This window comes from Carettochelys insculpta, chromosome 34, assembly GCF_033958435.1.
Source record: "Carettochelys insculpta isolate YL-2023 chromosome 34, ASM3395843v1, whole genome shotgun sequence".
NCBI lineage: Eukaryota > Metazoa > Chordata > Testudines > Carettochelyidae > Carettochelys > Carettochelys insculpta.
The window spans coordinates 1,651,883-1,673,279 of NC_134170.1; the positions used below are offsets into that span (position 1 = coordinate 1,651,883).

The 21,397-nt window shown below is 67.9% G+C and overlaps 3 protein-coding genes across 4 annotated transcripts; 2 read left to right on the forward strand and 1 right to left on the reverse strand.

Annotated features, from left to right (window-relative positions):
• Positions 1-359: 359 nt before the first annotated feature.
• On the forward strand, positions 360-6,827 carry MEPCE (methylphosphate capping enzyme). The gene is made up of 4 exons (XM_074983050.1): positions 360-1,960; positions 4,147-4,365; positions 4,479-4,605; positions 6,509-6,827. The coding sequence occupies exons 1-4, from the start codon at positions 587-589 to the stop codon at positions 6,559-6,561; spliced, it is 1,773 nt and encodes a 590-aa protein (XP_074839151.1). The 5' UTR covers positions 360-586; the 3' UTR covers positions 6,562-6,827.
• A 1,102-nt stretch (positions 6,828-7,929) lies between these two features.
• PPP1R35 (protein phosphatase 1 regulatory subunit 35) lies at positions 7,930-9,883 on the reverse strand. Its single transcript, XM_074983051.1, has 4 exons — positions 9,590-9,883; positions 8,769-9,099; positions 8,507-8,637; positions 7,930-8,140 (listed from the first exon to the last, which is right to left on the reverse strand). The coding sequence occupies exons 1-4, from the start codon at positions 9,866-9,868 to the stop codon at positions 7,967-7,969; spliced, it is 915 nt and encodes a 304-aa protein (XP_074839152.1). The 5' UTR covers positions 9,869-9,883; the 3' UTR covers positions 7,930-7,966.
• A 1,060-nt stretch (positions 9,884-10,943) lies between these two features.
• On the forward strand, positions 10,944-21,002 carry ACTL6B (actin like 6B). 2 transcript variants are annotated; one of them, XM_074982983.1, is made up of 15 exons: positions 10,944-11,051; positions 11,738-11,919; positions 12,503-12,579; positions 12,853-13,018; positions 13,816-13,916; positions 15,784-15,881; positions 16,616-16,710; positions 17,242-17,348; positions 17,445-17,534; positions 18,187-18,248; positions 18,361-18,475; positions 18,915-18,995; positions 19,306-19,401; positions 20,081-20,167; positions 20,361-21,002. In XM_074982983.1, exons 2-15 carry the CDS (start codon positions 11,895-11,897, stop codon positions 20,439-20,441), a joined length of 1,281 nt encoding a protein of 426 aa, XP_074839084.1. In that variant the 5' UTR covers positions 10,944-11,051; positions 11,738-11,894; the 3' UTR covers positions 20,442-21,002. The 2 variants fall into 2 exon arrangements, with proteins under 2 accessions (XP_074839084.1, XP_074839085.1); XM_074982984.1 differs by lacking the exon at positions 10,944-11,051 and having other exon boundaries at positions 11,688-11,919.
• Positions 21,003-21,397: the final 395 nt, after the last annotated feature.

Below are 21,397 nucleotides of genomic sequence, written 5' to 3' on the forward strand. Positions count from 1 at the left end.
GGAGGGGCAACAGGCACTTTGCAAGGACACCTCTGATCTCGAAGTCCCCCCCCCGGAGGAGCCCACGGGCGCCAGGCAAGAGGAGCGCAGAGCGCCCCGATTTCTTCGCACGGCCTTCGTTGTGCGCTCCCATTGGCTGAGGCGGCGGGTGAGGGGCGGGAGGAAGGCGGAGGGGGCCGCGCTCGCGCACGGGGCGGGTGGGTGGGATGGGGGGAGTCCGTCGAGCCCATTGGCCGGCGGCGCACGTGGGCCGGGCCACGCGCGCGCCGGGATTGGCCGCCCGCCGGCGGCAGGGGCGTGGCTCGGGGGGAGGGCCCGCCCACCGCTTATATGAGCCGCGGCCGAGGGCGGGGGGAGTTCGCCTTCCCAGCGACTCCGAGGTGGGCGCGGCGAGCCGCGGCAGTCTCCGCTCGCGCGCAGGCCGCGCATGCGCTAGCCTGGGCGGCGGGACCGACGCCACTGCGGCTGCGCGTCGCGCCGGCGCATGCGCGGGGGACACCCGTCAGGGGCGGGCCGTTGACGGGAGCCAGGCGGCGGCGGCGGCGGGAGGAGGCGCTCGGGCCGCCCCCCCACCCCGCGTCACCGGATGCTGGAGATGGCGGCGGCGGCGGAGAAGACCGAGACCTTCCTGGTGCCGGCCCCGCCGCCCCCGCTGCGCGCCCCCGCCGAGCCGGGCGCGCGCGCGCAGGGGGGCGGGGCCGCAGGGGGGCGGGGCCGCGGCGGCGGCGGGGGCGGGGCCGGCCCCCCCCACGTGGCGCTGCGCGGCGGGCCCCCCCCGGAGGCGGCGGGCGGCGGGGAGCCGCCCCCCCCGCGGCCCCGCAACGGCCTCCAGCCCCCGCCCCCGCGGGCGCCCGGCGGGGGGAAGCGGCGCAACAGCTGCCACGCGGGGGGGGGCTTCAAGCACCCGGCCTCCAAGCGGCGGCGGCGGGCGGCCTCCGAGTGCGAGCCCGTCCTGCCCTCCGAGTTCCTGCTGGGGGGCAACATCTTCGACCCCCTGAACCTCAACAGCCTGCTGGACGAGGAGGTGAACCGGGCGCTCAACGCCACCACGCCCCAGTCCTCGCCGCTGCCGGCCCGGGGCCGCGACCCGGTGGAGATCCTCATCCCCAAGGACATCACCGACCCGCTCAGCCTCAACGCCCAGGACGCCGACGCCGTGCTGCTGGCCTCGCCCGCCCGGGCCGGCCGCAAGCGCCACCGCCACCGGGCTCGGGGCGGAGACTGCAAGGCCTGCGGGGCCTGCCCCACGCCGCAGCCCTACGAACTCAACACCGCCATCAACTGCCGGGACGAGGTGGTGGCCCCGCTGCTGCCCCCCCAGGCCGCCGAGCCGCCGGGGGCGGGCGCCGGGGGCGGGCGGCACCGGAAGCGGCGCAGGACTTGCAGCAAGTCGGAGGCGGCCGGGGGCACCAAGCCGGCACCGCAGCCCCCCGGGCCGGGCGCCGCCAAAGGCGGGGGCCCGGCGGGGAAGAGCCCCCCAGAGAAGGGGAAGGGCAGCGGGAGGCAGCAGCCACCCCCCACGGCCAAGCGCCGCCGGCAGCAGAGGAAATTCCAGTACGGCAACTACTGCAAGTACTACGGCTACCGCAACCCCAACTGCGAGGACGGGCGGCTGCGGGTCATGAAGCCCGAGTGGTTCCAGGGCAAGGAGGTGCTGGACTTGGGCTGCAACGTGGGGCACCTCACGCTCAGCATTGCCAAGAAGTGGAAGCCCGCCCGCGTGGTGGGGCTGGACATCGACGGGACCCTCATCCACTCGGCCCGCCAGAACATCCGCCACTACCTGTCGGAGGAGATCCAGCAGCGGCAGGAGGAGGCCGAGGGGGCGGAGGGAGCCCGCCCCAAGAGGCGGAGCTGCTTCCCTGCCTCGCTGACAGCCAGCAGGGGGCCCATCGCTGCCCCCCGGGTGCCCCAGGACGGGGCGGCCGCCGAGTTTCCCGACAACGTGATCTTTGTGCGGGTAAGAGGCCCGGGCTGGGTGGGGGGGTGTCAGGAGACCCCGCCCCACGCTCTCACTTGCCCTGCAGCGGATGAGTAGCAGTAGCTTTCAGTGAGGGGCGGGGACTCCCCCAACAGCCCGTGCTCATAGGGCAGCTTGAGACACGCCCCCTGAGCTAAGCGGGAGACCTCCGTCCCCTAGGTCTGGGTGGGCGGTAACGCCCCTCCTAGGCTTGGCAGTGCTGGAGGTGGGAAGGGCTGGCAGGACGCAGGGGGCATTAGATCATGGGGCTGGATCCTGAGGTTCGTGGGGGCTGTTGGGGAACCAGTGTCAGACTCCATCTCAGTGGAGGCCCAGAAGTCTCCGGCGCTCTGCTCTGGAGTCCTGGGGACAAGTGAGGGGGCAATAAAAGTCTGCGGGAGTTTCTCTCGGGCCAGGGGCCAGATGCCTTGTAGGGTCCATCCTCTGGCAATTGGCACTTCGCCCCCCCCCCCCCCGGAGCAGGAGAGCTGGGCCGGCCTGTGCCCATGCCTCAGTTCCCCTAAAAAGGGGCCAGTGCCCCCTTTGCTCCGTGGAGGACTGGTCTGTGGCAGCGATCTGGGGTGAGGGGAAATGGGGAATCAGGCAGCCTGCGGGAAGGTGGAGGGGCTGTGGGCCAGGGTCTCAGAAGGGCTGAGCTGCCTGCATGCCCTGGCTTGAGGGCCTTTCCTTGCTGCGCTCCAGCTGAGGCACTGCTCTCTGGGTGGGTGGGTGAGTGGGTGTCATAGGGAGTTCACCCCCAGCTTGGCGGTTCCCCTCCTGCTCCTGGGGCAGTGGGATTGGTCCAGAGGGTGCTGCAGGAGAGCAGCCTGGCCTGCATCCCCCAGGGCTGGAGGAGAGAGGTGCTGCCCAAACACGGGGGCAGGTTTCTAGGAGCACTTTTCAGAGGATTGGTCAAGGAGGATGAGGCGGGTGGCAGAACGGGTGGGGTTCTGCTCGTGTTCTCGGCCCGTCCCTGCCTCAGTTTCCCTGCTCACTTGAGACCCCGGGGCGTGAGGCAGCCTAGTTCAGTTGAGTAGCCGAAGGACCTGAGGGCTGGAATTCCCCGACAGAGCTCGTCCGTTGGCCAGGAGATACTCCAGGTACATTTCCAGGCTCTTTTCCTGATAACTCCGTCACAGGCCTCCCTCGGAGATGTGTGCTGTGAGTCCCAGCATGCTGTGCGGCCAGCAGTGCATGCTGGGACGTGTCCCACACCTCCCACCCAGTTGGTTGCAGCCAGTGAGGGCTGGCACCCGAGAGCTCCCCCGGAATACTGGTCTCTGCCTGACCCTCCCAGTCCCCGGGCAGGGGGCTTGTGGGTGGCTGCTGCGCTTTTGCTGCACAGGCCCTTGGCTGGCTGGGCAGGGTGGAAAGTGACACTGCTGCATCCTGCCCCTGAGGGTGGCCCAGGGCCAGGCCTGGCCAGACAAAGCATGGGGTGGGTTGCAGGGACAGACCCAGACACATCCCTGCCCCCCTGGTGTCCATGCTGCTCTCGGGTGAGGTGTGATCCCCTCCGCTTGGGCTTCGGGTGGCAGGCAGGGCCGTTGGCCTGTTCCCCTCCTGTTCTGGGGCTGGGGTGGGGTTTGGGCTGAGTTGGATGTGGGGGGGGCGCTCCTGCATTTGACGTCGGGGGGTGTGGGGACTATGCTGGGGGCCTTGGTTGAGGGAGGTCCAGCAGATATGCCTGGAGAGCTGTGTCTGGCAGGGGGTCAGGCTGAGGGGAGCCATGTGGGGGCTGGAGGGGGGTAGAAGGAAGCTGCAGAGGGCTGGGGTTGCTGGGGTAGGCTGTGTGGGAGAGCCCTGAACACTTTGCCACGCACCCCCCCCCCCTCGCCAAGTCAGGCCTTTTTAGTTAAGCGGTGCCCCTGGGAAAGCATCGTGTGGGAGTTGACATTCACTAGGGGTTGACTTGTGAGTTAACCCCTCAGTGGTTCACTGGGATCTCACACCTGCTCCAGGACTGAAATGGCTTAGGAAGCTCAAGCAGGGCAGTGGGGGCCGGTGGTTAGAGCAGGGGGTGGGAGCCAGGACTCCTGGGTTCTCTCCTTGGCACTGGGAGGGCAGTGGGGGCCAGTGGTTAGAGCAGGGGGCCGGGGGCCAGGACTCCTGGGTCCCCTTGCAGCTCTGGGAGTCTGGCCACCTGGGTTCCCCCAGCCTGGCTTGAGCTGCTGCCCTCCCTGCAGGGTAACTACGTGCTGGAGCGGGACGAGCTGTTGGCCACGCAGAAGGCAGAGTACGATGTGGTGCTGTGTCTCAGCCTCACCAAGTGGGTGCATCTCAACTGGGGGGACGAGGGCCTGAAGCGGCTGTTCAAACGCATCTACCGGCACCTGCGGCCGGGGGGCATCCTGCTGCTCGAGCCCCAGCCCTGGTCCTCCTACGGCAAGCGCAAGAACTTGACGGTGAGCAGGGCTGGGGGGTTGCCAGCTGTGCCTGGGGGCAGTGGGGATCCCAGGGGGACACTCCCTGCCGGCGGGTGCTGGAATTGTCTCTGATGTGCGTCTCCCCTCCCCAGGAAACCATCTACAGAAACTACTACCGCATCAAGCTGAAACCCGAGCAGTTCGCTGCCTACCTGACCTCCCCGGAGGTCGGCTTCTCAAGCTGCGAGCTGGTGGGCCGGCCACACAACAGCTCCAGAGGTGAGTGTGGGGAGGGGGAACCTGCCTGGCCTCTGTTCTCAGTGGTGTGTCCCTGCAGCCAGAGGCCTCATTTCCCATCACCTCGCCTATCGTGGCTGCGGGTTGGGAGTGCTGTACGGGCTGGGGGTTGCTACCCCAGGCTTATGGGGAGCTACTGGTCCCCCAAGGCCCCGGCCCCAGCCCCAGCCCAGCAGGAGGGGCTAGTAGACCCAGACTCAACCCGACACTTGGGACAACTTAGAAGCTAGGGACGGGCGGTGGAGGGTCACAGGTTTAAAAGGAGGAAAGCAGAAGGCGACACGGAGCAAATGGCCCTGGAGAGCACCCAGTGCTCCTGGAAGCTGGTTGAGGAGCCAGGAGATGTGCCCGGGAGAACTCTGCTGGGATGGGTGAAATAAGGCAGGAGCAAAATAGTCACACAGCGCCCCCTGGTCCACCATCCTCCTCCTGCTGTGGTAGATGGCAGCCTTGGCGAGGGCCAGGAGGTCTCCTGATGTGGGGGGAGAAACTACTCCCTTGTCCTGCAGACTTAAAACCCATCAGCTGGGCTGGCCTGGAGTCAAACCCGGCCAGGCTGAATAAGCCAATGAGCCATGACTGGTGTGGGAGAACTGGCCTGGGAAGGGGAGTTCTGCCCTGTGCCAGACAGTCCAAAGAAAGGTGGACTGTTGGCCCCTATTTGGGATAAAGATCTCATCTCAAGAGGCAGGAACTCCCAAAGGCCTCGTTTGAGGAATGTTACGGCTGACAGGCACGCTGCGCTCTGGTTTTGCTGCTGCCAGTCATGTGCCCTCGTGACACGCAACATGCCCAGGGGGGGCAGCAGGGGATTTGCATTTCAGGGGCTGCTGGTGGGGCTTGTTGAGGTTTTCATCTCCTGAAACTTTGGGTTGTGAAAGGGGAGGGCTTTCGAGCAGTTCTCCCCCTTGGAGTTGATAATACACATCTCCTGGAGCTGGGAGGGACAGCAGGAGGCCATCTCATCCAGTCCCCTGCCCTTGTGGCAGGCCCAGGCACCAGCCCTGACATGTATTTGCCCCAAGCCCTAAATGACCCTCCCCCAGGATTGAACTCTGAACCCTGGGTTTAGCAGGCAAATGCTCATACCCCAGAGCTGTCCCTCTCCCTGGGCTTCTCCTGTCCATGTTGGGGTGAGAGGCCCCCAAACAGAGGACTGCAGTGTTGGTTCCCAAGATGAGATTTATAAAGGGTGGAAGCAGGTCCTGTGCCGGTGTCAGACTGCGCAGAGGAAAGGGCTTTAGGCAGGGCGGGTGTTAAGGTGCAGGGATGAGTGTGGAGCAGCTCTTGGGGGTGGTACAAGGGAGACGGGGGTGAGCACCCTGGAGAGCGAGGCCAGAACAAGGTGAGCTGTGGGATCTGCTAGTTCTGTTTCTGCCCTAAGGGACCTTTGCTGGGCAGGCTGCTGGGCGTGGGCCGGGCCGGTGGCTCTCAAGGAGGGTGTGAAGGGGGATACCGGGCCTGTGAAACTCCTCCCTGGGGTGGAGAGGTTCACAGCGCACGGGGGGGGCTGTTAGCTGTGAGGTGCTGGCGGGGCCATGGCCCTGCCAGGTGGGTCCCTGCCGGTGAGGGGTGGGGACAGGGGCAGTTTCGGCTCCCTGCAGGCAGGGGTGGGTGCAGGCTCAGCCCTAGGGCACGTGGCGTTTTAGCTGCTGTGGCGGGGTTCCCTCAGCGGTGGTGGGCTCCTGCTTGACATGCCCAGCCCAGCCCTGCCCGGCTGGCGGGGGGGGGGGGGAGGGTGATGCGCTCTGGCTCTGGGCCTCCAGCAGGGGGTGGCAGGTGGCTCGGGGGCGGGGGGGGATGCAGAGCCGTGGGGTGCTAGCGGGGTGGGGAAGGTGGGTTCCCCCTGCTGCGTGGCACTAACCCCCCCCCCACTTCCCCACAGGGTTCCAGCGCCCCGTCTACCTGCTCCACAAGGGCCAGCCAGGCGGCCAGTGAGGGGAGCAGGGGCCGAGCCCCCAAGCTAGGCCCAGCCGGAGGCACAGGCGCCCTGCAGCGGCGGCGAAGCCCGGCCCGGCCCGGCCCACCCCCTCCTGGACTGCACCGTGCTGCGTAGGGGGGGGTCGCTGCCGGTCGGGGGAGGGGCCCACCCAGCTGCCTCAGTGTCCCCGGGGGGCCGCGGCTGACCCCGCCCCCGTGTGACGTGGAGTTTTATCTTTGCAGATGTTGATTCTATTATCTATAAATAAAAGCCACCGATTATTGCCCCGCTGTGGTGGGGGCCGGTCCGGCGCAGGCGCAGCAGCGTTCAGGACTCCGGCGGGTGCGGAAGGGCCGCGCACGTGGCGCTCAGCTGGGTCTGGAAGCGGCGCCACACCTGGGGGGAGAGAGAGGAGAAGTGAATGGGGGGGGGGGGGGAAGCTGAGTGGAACGTACCATTCGGGAAGGGGGGCGATGCCGTACGGAACGCGGGGGGGGCAGAAGACCCTGGAAGAACACACCATTCGGGGGAGGGGGGGAAGAAGCCCCGAGGAACATACCATTGGCAAGGCGGGCAGCGTCCACCATTCGGGTGAGAGGGGGAGACGGGTAGAACGTACCATTCGCGAAGGGCGGAACAAACCCCGAGGAACATACCGTTAAGGGGAGGACACTGGTAGACTGTACCATTCGGGGGAAGGGGAGACGCCACGCGGTCCATACCATTGGCGGAATAGAGAGGGACGCACCAATCGGAGGACGGGGGCCGCCGGGCGGAAAGCACCATTTCAGGGCCCGGGAAACGTTTCAAACTTGGAACAGAAATGGGCCAGACCGAGGGGAGGTCTGGCGCTAGACGGGCCGCTCCAACCGGCAGAGGGGCAAGCCTGCCCAGAATAAACCATTCCAGGAATGGGGGTTACCTGGGCGAGCGCCTCCGACTGCCCTGTCCGCCGCGCCCAGGCACTCAGGTTTCGCTCCAGCTGCCCCATCAAGCCGGCGGCCTCTTCCAGCTCCTGGGTCGGGGCATCAGAAACTGAACCCGAGCTAGATCCAATGCAAATCCCGCCCCCGCACTGCATGGTCCGGCCCGTTACCTGGGTGATGGTTTCCAGGTAACTCAGCTTCACCCGTTCGAATTCAGCCGCCGAAAGGCGCTCCATCCCGCCCGCCATCCCGCCTCCGCGCATGCGCACTGCCACGCCGCGTGCGCTTCCGGCTGTGCCTCGGCCTTTTGGGAAATGAAGTTCTGCCCCTCCCCCTCGCGCAATGCCCTGCGGGAAATGTAGTCCCGAAGGCCCTCCCCATCCCCCAGGCCAGAGGGGCTGCCCCACGGCACGCTGGGAACCACGACCCCCCAGCAGCCCCACATCCAGACACCAGCAGCTCTGCGCAGGGCTTTATTGCGGGGTGGGGGGGCCCCCTAGGCCTCCCACTGCTGCAGCTGGCGGAACATGAGGAAGGTGGCGGCAGGGGGGCGGGTGTGGGGCTGGAGCCGCAGGGGGGGCAGCCCCGCCACACCCAGGCAGGGGGTCTCCGCAACCAGCGCCCTGGGCTCGAAGAACATCCGCAGGTCGGGGCCCTCGCGCTCTGGCTCCTGCGAACGAGCGAGAGACACCTCATCAGCCTGGCAGCCGGGTCGCCCCACTCCCGCACCCAGAGCCCGGGGGGAGCCCCTGAGCCAGTCAGTCCTGCCCCACTCCCGCACCCAGGGCCCGGGGGGAGCCCCTGAGCCAGCCAGTCCTGCCCCACTCCCGCACCCAGGGGTGCTGGCACCCAGAGGGGCCAGTCCTGCTCCACTCCCACCCCCTGAGCCGGCCAGTCCTGCCCTGGACTGGGGGGAGCCGGTGCCCCAGAGGAGCCAGGCCCTGCCCCATTCCCACCCCCTGAGCCAGCCAGTCCTGCCCTGGGCCAAGAGGAGCCGGCGCCCCTAGAGGGCACAGGCCCTACTGAGGTTACTCACTCTGCGGGGTTCGGGCTGGGGTCGTATGAGTGAGAGTTTCTCCTGCAGCGCACAGCTCAGCACCTCCTCTGCAGGCACCTGCAGGCTCACGAGCCCCTGGTACAGCTGCTGCTCCCGGGGGATGTTCATGGCTGCGGGTGCAGAGACAGGCTGGGAATTTCCCACCCAGGGCTGGGTCGGTGGGGCAGGGACTGCAGGTCGGGAGTGAGGGACACTGGCAGAGCCAGGGTGTGGGGCAGGCGGGGGCTGCCCCACCTCTCACCTGCGGCCGCCTTCCCCTCCACGCTGCAGCGGGCGAGGAAGGAGCTGGCCAGCAGCTCCTGCGCGGCGCGGTGGGCATCGAAGCCCGCTTGGGCAGCTGCCCACACCTCCTCGCCCAGGGCCAGGCTGGTGTGCAGGGCAGGGGTAGCCAGGCTGCCCCCGGGAGGGGGCTCTCCCTCAGGAGCCCCCAGACCCATCTTCACCAGCGCCTCGGCCCCGCCCGGCTCTGCAGGGAAGGGCGCCAGCACAGCCGTGACAGGGGGGCTGCCGGGGGCTGCGGGCACCGGACCGGTGCAGGCTTCATCCGGGTCGGAGCTCAGCCGGAAACGGACCTGGGGTGAGAGCAGGGGGTTAGCCGGGGCAGGGCTCTCCCTGAAACCCCTGGGGAGCAAAGCCCCATCCTCCCCCCACTGAGGGGGCAAACCCCCACCCACACCCTCTCCCCTGGGCCCCACTGACCCCTGTCGCCCGGAACCCCTGGGGCACTGCCCCCCGGGGGTACTGCCCCCTCCCCCCATTCCCATGAGCCCCTCGGGCAGCGCCCCCAGGCCCCCTTGAACCACTGCCCCCTCCCCCCATTCCCATGAGCCCCTCGGGCAGCGCCCCCAGGCCCCCTTGAACCACTGCCCCCTCCCCCCATTCCCATGAGCCCCTGGGGCAGCGCCCCCAGGCCCCCTTGAACCACTGCCCCCCCACTGTTCCCATGAGCCCCTGAGCCACTGCCCCCCGTTCCCATGAGCCCCTGGGGTATTGACCGCCCCCCCCCCCATTCCCATCAGCCCCCACGCGCCTCTGGCCCCGCTCCCGTCAGCCCCCGCGCACCTGGCGCCCCCCCGCGCGCGCTCCCGGCCCGCGCCGCCGCAGGATCCCGCCCCCAGCGCGCGCGGGGCTCAGCGATAGGTCGAGGGCCGGCAGCGCGCGGGGGGGCGGGGCCGCGGCCGGCAGCGGGGCGGGGGGGGGCCCGGCCGCGGGGGCCGCGTCATCGCCGGGGGCCGCCAGCTTGGACCAACGACGGCCGCACGCGCCGGCCACCGCGAGCAGAGGGGCGGGGCTAAGGCGGCTTGGCCCCTCCCCCTTCGGGCCTCGTTCTCCACCCAACATGGCGGCCGCCCTGTCAGTTCAAGATGGCGGCCGCCGCCCGCCTCGTTCTCAGACTAATATGGCGGCGGGGAGGGGCCCGCACGCGGTAGCCTCGTTCCGGGCCCGGCGGGGGCAGGAGCCGAGCGCGGGCCGGGCTCTAGCCCCGCCCCCGGCGTGTAGCCCCTCCCGTGGCCACGCCCCTCCCCAAAGCGAAGGCAATGACCCCGCCCTCTTCCGCCAGTCACGCCCCTTGGCCACGCCCCCTGGCTATAGCCCCGCTCCTCAGGCTCTCCGGGGGGCGGGACACAAGGCGTCGTGCGGCAGCCTTGGAGCAGCCCCCCACTCGGGCCCCGCCCCCTCCAGGAGCTTCCACCCACCACGGGGCCCCACAGTCCGGGGGGACCCACTGCCGGCCCTCAGCAGCGCGGGGTGGAGCCCCCCCAACACCCCCGCACCCGGGAAGAACCCAGGAGTCCGGCCCCCAGCCCCCCCCACTGCCCCCCCGGGAAGAACCCAGGAGTCCGGGCCCCCAGCCCCCCCGGGGAGGACTCAGGAGTCCGAGCCCCCAGCCCCCCAGTGCCCCCCCCCGGGGAGAACCCAGGAGTCCTGGTCCCCAGCCCCCCAGTGCCCCCCCCGGGGAGAACCCAGGAGTCCGGGCTCCCAGCCCCCCCACCCCCGGGGAGAACCGAGGAGCCCTAGCCCCAGACCCCCACTCATGGAGAACCCCCGAGTCCTAGCCCCCAGCCCCCCACATGTGGAGAACCCAGGAGTCTGGGCCCCACTGCTCCGCTCACACTCAGAGAGACCAGTAGTCTGGGCCACCAGCCCCCCACTGCTCCCCCCACAACCAGGGAGAACCCAGGAGTCTAGGGCCCCAGCTACGCACTGTCCCCCCACACCCGTGGGAAACCCAGGCGTCGTAGCCCCCAGCCCCTCCACACCCGGGAAGAACCCAGGAGTCATGGATCACAGCTCCCCATTGCCCCCCCCAAATGCCCAGAGAGAACCCAGAAGTCTGGGCTCCCGGCCCCCCTCGATTCTACTCTAAGTGCCCATCCCCACCCCCACCTGCCCATCTCCTCAGCGCCCCCGTACCCCCATTCTACCCGTCTCCGTGTTCAGCCCCCGCCGCCTTCCCATGTCCTGGGGCTTTGCACCCCGAAACAATCTGAACTCCACCTGGAAAGAGAGACACTCCCAGCTGGTGAGTGTGGGAATTCAGGGGACGGGAGCCGGGAGCCAGGACTCCTGGGTTCTCTCCCCGGCTCTGGGAGGGCAGTGGGGGCTGGTGGTCGGAGCAGGGGGCCGGGAGCCAGGACTCCTGGGTTCTCTCCCCGGCGCTGGGAGGGCAGTGGGGGCTGGTGGTTAGAGCAGGGGCCGGGAGCCAGGACTCCTGGGTTCTCTCCCCGGCTCTGGGAGGGCAGTGGGGGCTGGTGGTCGGAGCAGGGGGCCGGGAGCCAGGACTCCTGGGTTCTCTCCCCGGCGCTGGGAGGGCAGTGGGGGTGGTGGTTAGAGCAGGGGGTGGGAGCCAGGACTCCTGGGTTCTCTCCCCGGCGCTGGGAGGGCAGTGGGGGCTGGTGGTTAGAGCAGGGGGCCGGGAGTCAGGACTCCTGGGTTCTCTCCCCGGCGCTGGGAGGGCAGTGGGGGTGGTGGTTAGAGCAGGGGGCCGGGAGCCAGGACTCCTGGGTTCTCTCCCCGGCGCTGGGGGGGCAGTGGGGGCTGGTGGTCAGAGCGGGGGCTGGGAGCCAGGACTCCTGGGTTCTCTCCTGGCGCTGGGGGATAGTGGGGGCTGCGGTGGGAGGGCGCCCGCACATATCAATGCCAAATCTGCATCTGCCCCTTTAAGAAACCCCAGATTGTCACTTATTGTCTGTGCTGTTGGCCAATCAGGGGCTGCTTGGCATGGGGGGCGCAGGCTGTGATTGGCTGGGATCAAAGCTCCCCCCCCCCCATTCCAATTCCCGTTCGCTGTCCGGCGGCCTGGGTGCTGAACAGCCCCTCCACCCCCACGCCTGACCCCCCCATCTGCAGGGGCAGCACGGCCAGGATGAGTGGCGGGGTCTATGGAGGAGGTAAGGGGTCACCTGGGGGCACCGTGCTTCGGGGAGAGGGACGCTCGGCCCTGGGGCGCATCTCAGTGTTGGGCGAGGGGTCCCCATGTCACCGACCGCCCCGCCCCAGAGGTGGGCGCATCTCAGCGCCGGGCGAGGGGTCCCTGTGTCTCCAGCTGTCCCACCCCAGAGGTGGGCGCATCTCGGCGCTGGGCCAGGGGTCCCTGTGTCTCCGGCCACCCTGCCCCAGAGGTGGACGCATCTCAGCGCCGGGCGAGGGGTCCCTGTGTCTCCAGCTGTCCCACCCCAGAGGTGGGCGCATCTCGGCGCTGGGCCAGGGGTCCCTGTGTCTCCGGCCACCCTGCCCCAGAGGTGGACGCATCTCAGCGCCGGGCCAGGGGTCCCCATGTCCCCAGTGGCCCCACCCCAGAGGTGGGCACATCTCAGTGCCGGGCGAGGGGTCCCTGTGTCTCCGGCTGTCCCACCCCAGAAGTGGGAGCATCTCGGCGCTGGCCAAGGGGTCCCCCGTGTCCCCGGACGCCCGCCCCAGAGGTGGGCGCATCCCAGAGGTAGGCACAGATGACTAATTCTCTCTCCCTCCCAGATGAGGTGGGGGCGCTTGTTTTCGATATTGGTTCGTTCTCAGTCCGAGCTGGCTATGCTGGAGAAGACTGTCCAAAGGTACATCCATGTCCGCACTCCGACCACTGGGATCCCTAGAGCCCCCTTCAGCCATCCTTAATGAAATCCCCCTGCCTTGGGCCGGGGGGGGCCGGCGCCCCTAGAGGGGACAGGCCCTGCCCCATTCCCTGCCCCTGAGCCGGCCAGCCCTGCCCTGGGCCGGGGGGAGCCGGCGCCCCTTGATGGGCCAGGCCCTGCCCCATTCCCCGCCCTGCACCAGGGAGCAGACAATGCCTGTGGGGCGCAGGCCCTGTCTCAAGGCCCTTGTTGCAGGCGGATTTCCCGACCACGGTGGGGCTGCTGGCCCCTGAGGAGGTGGCGCTGGAGCTGGATGGGGAGAAGGAAAAAAAGCCAGGGAAGGTTTATTACATCGACACAAACTCGCTGCACGTCCCGCGGGAGAACACGGAGGTCCTGTCGCCCCTCAAGAACGGCATGAGTGAGGCTGCAGCCAGCCCACCCGCGGCCCCCAGCCCTGGGACCTGCCCTGCCTTGGACCCCTGATCCCCTGGGCTCCCCCCGCGGCCCCCAGCCCTGGGACCTGCCCTGCCTTGGACCCCCAGCCCCTGGGCTCCCCCTGCTGCTCCCAGCCCTGGGACCTGCCCTGCCTTGGACCCCTGATCCCCTGGGCTCCCCCCGCGGCCCCCAGCCCTGGGACCTGCCCTGCCTTGGACCCCTGATCCCCTGGGCTTCCCCCTGCTGCTCCCAGCCCTGGGACCTGCCCTGCCTTGGACCCCCAGCCCCTGGGCTCCCCCCGCGGCCCCCAGCCCTGGGACCTGCCCTGCCTTGGACCCCTGATCCCCTGGGCTCCCCCCGCTGCTCCCAGCCCTGGGACCTGCCCTGCCTTGGACCCCTGATCCCCTGGGCTCCCCCCGCGGCCCCCAGCCCTGGGACCTGCCCTGCCTTGGACTCCTGATCCCCTGGGCTTCCCCCACTGCTCCCAGCCCTGGGACCTGCCCTGCCTTGGAACCCTGATCCCCTGGGCTCCCCCCGCGGCCCCCAGCCCTGGGACCTGCCCTGCCTTGGACTCCTGATCCCCTGGGCTTCCCCCACTGCTCCCAGCCCTGGGACCTGCCCTGCCTTGGACCCCTGATCCCTTGGGCTCATCTACCCCTTCCCCCGCCATGGCCTGTCTCGCTCCCCGATGGGGCTTCCCCACCCCCCATGGGCCGGTGTCCTGCCTGTCACATTAACAGAGCCCCTCTCTCTGTCTCTCCCGCCTGCATGTACCCCCAGTTGAGGACTGGGATTGCTTCCAGGCCATCCTGGACCACACCTACAGCAAACACATCAAGTCGGAGCCGGCACTGCACCCCGTACTCATGTCTGAGGCGCCAGTAGGTCCCCTCACCTCCCCCCAACACGGCTCCCCACGGTGGTACCCTCTGTCCTCCCCCGAACGGTCCTCGTGTCCTCGACACGGCTCCCCACGGTGGTACCCTCTGTCCTCCCACGAACGGTCCTCGTGTCCTCGACACAGCTCCCCACGGTGGTACCCTCTGTCCTCCCCCGAACGGTCCTCGTGTCCTCGACACGGCTCCCCACGGTGGTACCCTCTGTCCTCCCACGAACGGTCCTCGTGTCCTCGACACGGCTCCCCACGGTGGTACCCTCTGTCCTCCGCCGAACGGTCCTCGTGTCCTCGCCACGGCTCCCCACGGTGGTACCCTCTGTCCTCCCCCGAACGGTCCTCGTGTCCTCGACACGGCTCCCCACGGTGGTACCCTCTGTCCTCCCCCGAACGGTCCTCATGTCCTCGACACGGCTCCCCACGGTGGTACCCTCTGTCCTCCGCCGAACGGTCCTCGTGTCCTCGACACGGCTCCCCACGGTGATACCCTCTGTCCTCCCACGAACGGTCCTCATGTCCTCGACACGGCTCCCCACGGTGGTACCCTCTGTCCTCCCACGAACGGTCCTCGTGTCCTCGACACGGCTCCCCGTGGTGGTACCCTCTGTCCTCCCACGAACGGTCCTCATGTCCTCGACACGGCTCCCCACAGTGGTACCCTCTGTCCTCTCCCGAACGATCCTCATGTCCTCGACACGGCTCCCCACGCTGGTACCCTCTGTCCTCCCACGAACGGTCCTCGTGTCCTCGACATGGCTCCCCGTGGTGGTACCCTCTGTCCTCCCCCGAACGGTCCTCGTGTCCTCGACACGGCTCCCCGCGGTGGTACCCTCTGTCCTCCCCCGAACGGTCCTCGTGTCCTCGACACGGCTCCCCGCGGTGGTACCCTCTGTCCTCCCCCGAACGGTCCTCGTGTCCTCGCCACGGCTCCCCACGGTGGTACCCTCTGTCCTCCCCCGAACGGTCGTCGTGTCCTCGATACGGCTCCCCACGCTGGTACCCTCTGTCCTCCCCCGAACGGTCCTCGTGTCCTCGCCACGGCTCCCCACGGTGGTACCCTCTGTCCTCCCCCGAACGGTCCTCCTGTCCTCGACACGGCTCCCCACGGTGGTACCCTCTGTCCTCCGCCAAACGGTCCTCATGTCCTCGCCACGGCTCCCCACGGTGGTACCCTCTGTCCTCTCCCGAACGGTCCTCATGTCCTCGACACGGCTCCCCACAGTGGTACCCTCTGTCCTCCCCCGAACGGTCCTCATGTCCTCGACACAGCTCCCCACAGTGGTACCCTCTGTCCTCCCCCGAACGGTCCTCATGTCCTCGACATGGCTCCCCATGGTGGTACCCTCTGTCCTCTCCCGAACGGTCCTCATGTTCTCGACACGGCTGCCCACGGTGGTACCCTCTGTCCTCCCCCGAACGGTCCTCGTGTCCTCGACACGGCTCCCCACGGTGGTACCCTCTGTCCTCCCCCGAACGGTCCTCATGTCCTCGCCACAGCTCCCCGCGGTGGTACCCTCTGTCCTCCCCGACACAATTTCGTGTCCCCGCCGCAGTTTCGTGTCCCACGTGACTGAATACCCCGATATCAGCATGTGCATCCCCCCGCGATTCCTTTAACTTGTCACCCCTCAGTCCAAGTCCTCCCCCAGCACCGTCATCACCCCCTGTGTCCCTTTGTCCCCCCTGCGCCCGCCCTGCTCTGCGCCGTCCCCCACCTCACTCCGTGCAGCCCGACATCGCCCCCAAATGTTCCCTTGGCCCCCCCGCCCCCACACGTGCTCTTGTCCCCGGGGCCCCTCACTCCCGGCCTCTGTCACCCTGCCCCCAGCGCCCCCGTCCCGTCTCTCCCACAGTGGAACGCACGGGCCAAGCGGGAGAAGTTGACCGAGCTGATGTTCGAGCAATACAGCATCCCGGCCTTCTTCCTCTGCAAGACGGCTGTTCTCACTGCGTATCCTGGGGGCCAGGCTGTGGGGGGCGGGGGGCAGGGCTGGTGCCAAGGCGGGGGCAGCTGAGCAGCTGCAGGGGACATGGGTGCCTGCTGGGCTTGCGGTGCTGCCTGGGGGGCTGGGGGCTCTGGGGGGATGGGGGAGTCCAGGGGACTGGGGGGCAGATGGGGCGCTGCCCAGGGGGGTGTGGGGGTCTGGGGGATTGAGGGGTGTGGGGTGCTGCCTGGAGGGGATATGGAGGGTGGGGGTCGTGCCCAGGGTCGTGAGGGGGGAGGGGAGAGGCTGGGGGATTGGGGGACATGGGGGTCTGTCCAGGGGCCTGGAGGGGATATGGAGGGCTGGGGAGGCTGCCCGGGGGGGGAGGGGGCGGGGAGAGGCCAGGGGATTGGGGGCCATGGGGGGCTGCCCAGGGACCTGGAGGGGACATGGAGGGCTGGGGGAGGCTGAGGGTGAGGGCGGCTGCCCAAGAGGGCTCGGGGGGGAGGCTGGGGGATTGGGGGTGTGGGGTGCTGCCTGGAGGGGATGTGGAGGGCTGGGGGTTGGTGGCATGTGGGGCTGCCGGGGGGTGGAGAAGGCTGAGGAGGGACCCAAGGGCGGTCCTGGCACGCAGCCGAGCAGGTGGGGGCGATCGTGGAGGTCTGGGCCGTGGAGGGGTGGGGTCCCCACTGGGTGCCAGGGGTCCCACAGCCCCTTCTCCCCTCAACCACCGGCCCTTAACCTGCCCACTGGGCACCAGCTTTGCCAACGGGCGCAGCACTGGCCTGGTCCTGGACAGCGGCGCTACCCACACTACGGCCATCCCCGTCCACGATGGGTACATCCTGCAGCAAGGTGCGCCCTGTCCAGACGCCTGGGTCCTGCCCTGCGGGGGAGGGGTCACAGCAGGGAGGGCAGGTAGCCCGGACTCCTGGGTTCTGTCCCCAGCGCTGGGAGGGCAGTGGGGGCTGGTGGGTAGAGCAGGGACAGGGAGCCAGGACTCCTGGGTTCTCTCCCCGGCGCTGGGAGGGCAGTGGGGGCTGGTGGTTAGAGCAGGGGGTGGGAGCCAGGACTCCTGGGTTCTCTCCCCGGCACTGGGAGGGCAGTGGGGGCTGGTGGTCAGAGCAGGGACCGGGAGCCAGGACTCCTGGGTTCTCTCCCTGGTGCTGGGAGGGCAGTGGGGGCTGGTGGTAAGAGCAGGGGCCGGGAGCCAGGACTCCTGGGTTCTCTCCCCGGCACTGGGAGGGCAGTGGGGGCTGGTGGTTAGAGCAGGGGCTGGGAGCCAGGACTCCTGGGTTCTCTCCCCGGAGCTGGGAGGGCAGTGGGGGCTGGTGGTTACAGCAGGGGGCCTGGACTCCTGGGTTCACCCCCTGCGCTGGGTTCTAGGCATCGTGAAGTCGCCGCTGGCCGGAGATTTCATCTCCATGCAGTGCCGGGAGCTCTTCCAGGAGATGAACATCGAGATCATCCCCCCCTACATGATTGCCGCCAAGGTGCCAGGCAGGGAAAATGGGGGTGGGGGGGTGATGCAGGGAAAGGAGAAGGGGTCAGAGCTGCTCCCAACTCACCCCGACTCTCCCTCCCTCCAGGACCCCGTGCGTGAGGGCGCCTCCCCCAGCTGGAAGAAGAAGGAGAAGCTGCCCCAGGTGTCCAAGTCCTGGCACAACTACACCTGCAATGTGAGTGCCAGGAGCCAGGATTCCTGGGTTCTCTGCCTGGCACTGGGAGGGCGGGGGGGGGCTGGTGGTTAGAGCGGGGGGCCGGGAGCCAGGATGTGACGGAGTGCGGGGAGGGCCGGTGTGAGTCAGGCTGGATGTGAGAGACAGGCAGAGCAGCTCCCAGTGGCTAAGGGTGACCCTGGGGCTACAACTGGCAGGTAACACCTCTGCCCTGAACAAAGAGCAGGGAGGAGCCGAGCTGGGTTTTGAATGGGGTGGGAGGCGGCAGTTAGAGGCTAGGGGAAGGGAGAGCTGGAAGGCAGCCAGCCTGAGGAGGGGGGAAGCTACACCCCAGAGGGGCTCCCCTCGGGGTCTTCTCCCCAGGACGGGTTGGAAGGACTGTCTCTGGCTGCTGTGCTGTCGCTTCTGTGAGAAACTGGACATCTGTTGCCTCATAAACCTGCTGTTGTACCTGCTGAGTGAGAGTCTCTCCTGCTAGCAGACGGGGTGCAGTGCAGGGGGACCCCTGAACCCCATCACACAGGACTCCTGGGTTCTCTCCCCGGCGCTGGGAGGGCAGTGGGGGCTGGGGCTGGAGGTGAGAGCAGGGGCCGGGAGCCAGGACTCCTGGGTTCTCTCTCTCCACCCTGACCCGCATTTGTTTCCCCACCAGGAGGTGATCCAGGATTTTCAAGCCTCTGTGCTGCAAGTGTCTGACTCCCCCTACGATGAGCAGTGAGTGCCAGGGCTGGGGGCAGCCGTGGGCTTTGCCAGAGGGAGGGGTTGGGGGCAGCTGAGAAGGTCCATTCCTGGCCTGACACTGCCCCCTCTCTCCCCGGCCCCACAGGGTGGCTGCCCAGATGCCCACGGTGCACTACGAGATGCCCAATGGGTACAACACGGACTATGGGGCAGAGCGACTACGCATCCCCGAGGGGCTGTTTGACCCCTCCAATGTCAAGGTGGGTCCTCAACTCCAGCCTGGGAGAGAACCCAGGAGTCCTGGCTCCCGGCCCCCCTGCTCTGACCACCAGTCCCCACTGCCCTCCCAGTGCCGGGGAGAGAACCCAGAAGTCCTGGCTCCCAGCCCCCTGCTCTGACCACCAGCCCCCACTGCCCTCCCAGCACTAGGGGGAGAACCCAGGAGTCCTGGCTCTCAGCCCCCTGCTCTGACCACCAGCCCAACTGCCCTCCCAGCGCCAGGGAGAGAACCCAGGAGTCCTGGCTCTCAGCCCCTGCTCTAACCACCAGCCCCCACTGCCCTCCCAGCGCCAGGGAGAGAACCCAGGAGTCCTGGCTCCCAGCCCCCCGCCATGCCAGAAGTGGTGTTACGATGGGGATAGAGGCATGGGGACGGGCCAGGCCCCTCGTAACAGCTGCCAATCCCCATTGCCCCTCCAGGGTCTCTCCGGGAACACCATGCTGGGTGTCGGGCATGTGGTTACCACCAGTATCGGCATGTGTGATATTGACATCAGGCCAGTACGTCTCCCCGCAGCCTGCCCCATAGGGCGTGGGGCTGGGTTCTGCGGGAGTCCCCTGCAAGTGGGATCCCTTGGGGTGTAATGCCGGGGAGGTCGAGCCTGAGGGACAGGCTCGGGGAGATGGGCTGGGAAGGGGACAGGCTGGAGGAGATGGGCTGGGAAGGGGACAGGCTGGAGGAGACGGGCTGGGAGGGGACAGGCTGGAGGCCAGGGGAGATGGGCTGAGAGGGGGACAGGCTGGAGGCCGGGGGAGATGGGCTGGGAGGGGACGGGGTGAAGCCGGACTCACCAGCTCCCCCCGACTCCAGGGTCTGTACGGCAGCGTCATCGTGACCGGGGGCAACACCCTGCTGCAGGGCTTCACCGACCGGCTGAACCGGGAGCTGTCGCAGAAAACCCCGCCCGTGAGTGTGTGTTTGTGTGTGTGCGCACAGCACTGCCCAGCCGGCCTGTGTGTGTGTGTGTGTGCGCGTGTGATGGAGTGTGGGGAGTGCAAATGCGAGACTCAGGCTGGATGTGAGAGACAGGCAGAGCAGCTCCTAGTGGCTAAGGGTGACCCTGGGGTACAACTGGCAGGTAACACCTCTGCCCTGAACAAAGAGGAGGGAGGACCCGAGCTGGGTTTTGAATCGGGGGCGGCAGTTAGAGGCTGGGGAAAGGGAGAGCTGGAAGGCAGCCAGCCGGAGGAGGGGGAAAGCTACACCCCACAGGGGCACCCCTCGGGGTCCTCTCCCCAGGACGGGTTGGAAGGACTGTCTCTGGCTGCTGTGCTGTCGCTTCTGTGAGAAACTGGGCTTCTGTTGCCTAATAAACCTCCTGTTGTACCTGCTGAGTGAGAGTCTCTCCTGCCAGTGGACGGGGTGCAGTGCAGGGGGACCCCTGAACCCCATCACAGCACGCGCGTGCAGTGCTGTGCCCCGCAGGCGCGTGTGTGTGTGCCGGGGCCTGCACTCGGTGCCGGGGTGTGCGTGTGTGTGTGTGCGCGTGCGCACGTGCCAGGGCCTGTGCTCGGTGCCGGTGTGTGTGTGTGCCGGAGCCTGCGCTTGGTGCTGACTGAAACAAATCTCCCCCCTCTGCCCACAGAGCATGCGCCTCAAACTCATCGCTAGCAACAGCACCATGGAGCGGAGGTTCAGCCCCTGGATTGGGGGATCCATTCTCGCCTCCCTGGTAAGTAACAGTCGGGGGGAACCAGGAGCCAGGACTCCTGGGTTCTCCCCCCGGGGCTGGTGGTTAGAGCAGGGGGTGGGAGCCAGGACTCCTGGGTTCTCTCCCTGGCACTGGGAAGGTAGTGGGGGCTGGTGGTTAGAGCAGGGGCCGGGAGCCAGGACTCCTGGGTTCTCTCCTGCTCTCGTCTACCCAGGGCACCTTCCAGCAGATGTGGATCTCCAAGCAGGAGTACGAGGAGGGCGGGAAGCAGTGTGTGGAGCGGAAATGCCCCTGAGGTGACAGCACCCCTGGCAGAGGGGCTGGGGGTCCATATCTGTCCCCAGCTTCTGCTTCCCTCACCACTCTGGCCACTCTGCCAGCTCTCAACCATCTGCTCACAACATCTATCTCAGAACCCAGGAGTCCTGGCTCCCGGCCCCTGCTCTAATCACCAGCCCCCACTGCCCTCCCAGCGCCAGGGAGAGAACCCAGGAGTCCTGGCTCCCACCCCCCCTGCTCTAACCACCAGCCCCCACTGCCCTCCCTGCACCGGGGAGAGAACCCAGGAGTCCTGGCTCCCGGTCCCTATCTCTGCTGGGGACACAGGTCTGAGTAAAGGAGGGGAGGGGTCCCCAGTTTTTCGGTGCTGTTAGAGGAGGCAGCTGAGCTCTGCCTGTGGGGCATGGCCCCCCAGCGTTCACAGGGGGACGGGGACATGCCGAAACTGCCCTGCACCCGCCATCTGGCTGTGCCATTCCCCTGCCGCCCGTGTCCTGGCACTCGCTCGTTACCTGCTCCATTAATTGGTCTGTTTCGTTTTCATGGTGCCAACCTGCCGCGCGGACCCTGTCCTGGAATAAACGTCCGAATGGGACCAAACCCTCTGGTGGTGTCTCCCTGCAGCCCCGCGTGTGCATGGTGTGTGCGTGTGCCCTGTGTGTGCGGGGGAATGTGGGCGCACACAGTGTGCACCAGGAGCGTGAGTGTATGTGCATAGGCCCTTGCACAAGTGTGAGCGTACTTGTGTGCACCAGGAGTGTGAGTGTGCATGCAAGGGTCCTCGCATGAGTGTGAGTGTACTTGTGTGCACACGAGTGAGCTTGAATGTGGAAGCGTGCGTCTCTCCCCCCATGCATGGGTGTGCACGAGTGAATGTGGATGCGTGTGCAAATGATTGTGTGAACAAGCCCAGGGAGTTGTGTGCCACAGGGAGGTGGTGAGAGTGCTAGCATTAGTGTGCAACTGTTTGCA

Excerpts from the sequence above, each read along its gene's own strand:
- ACTL6B (XM_074982983.1), top strand. The coding sequence starts at position 11,895 with ATGAGTGGCGGGGTCTATGGAGGAG. Across the intron at positions 17,535-18,186 it reads GGCACAACTACACCTGCAAT|GAGGTGATCCAGGATTTTCA; the intron begins GTGAGTGCCAGG and ends TTTCCCCACCAG. Across the intron at positions 18,996-19,305 it reads GTGATATTGACATCAGGCCA|GGTCTGTACGGCAGCGTCAT; the intron begins GTACGTCTCCCC and ends CCCCGACTCCAG.
- PPP1R35 (XM_074983051.1), bottom strand. The coding sequence starts at position 9,868 with ATGTTGGGTGGAGAACGAGGCCCGAAGGGGGAGGGGCCAAGCCGCCTT. Across the intron at positions 9,100-9,589 it reads CGCGCGCGGGGGGGCGCCAG|GTCCGTTTCCGGCTGAGCTC; the intron begins GTGCGCGGGGGC and ends CTCTCACCCCAG. Across the intron at positions 8,141-8,506 it reads CCCAGCCCGAACCCCGCAGA|GAGCCAGAGCGCGAGGGCCC; the intron begins GTGAGTAACCTC and ends GCTCGTTCGCAG.
- MEPCE (XM_074983050.1), top strand. The coding sequence starts at position 587 with ATGCTGGAGATGGCGGCGGCGGCGGAGAAGACCGAGACCTTCCTGGTG. Across the intron at positions 1,961-4,146 it reads ACAACGTGATCTTTGTGCGG|GGTAACTACGTGCTGGAGCG; the intron begins GTAAGAGGCCCG and ends CCCTCCCTGCAG. Across the intron at positions 4,366-4,478 it reads GCAAGCGCAAGAACTTGACG|GAAACCATCTACAGAAACTA; the intron begins GTGAGCAGGGCT and ends TCCCCTCCCCAG.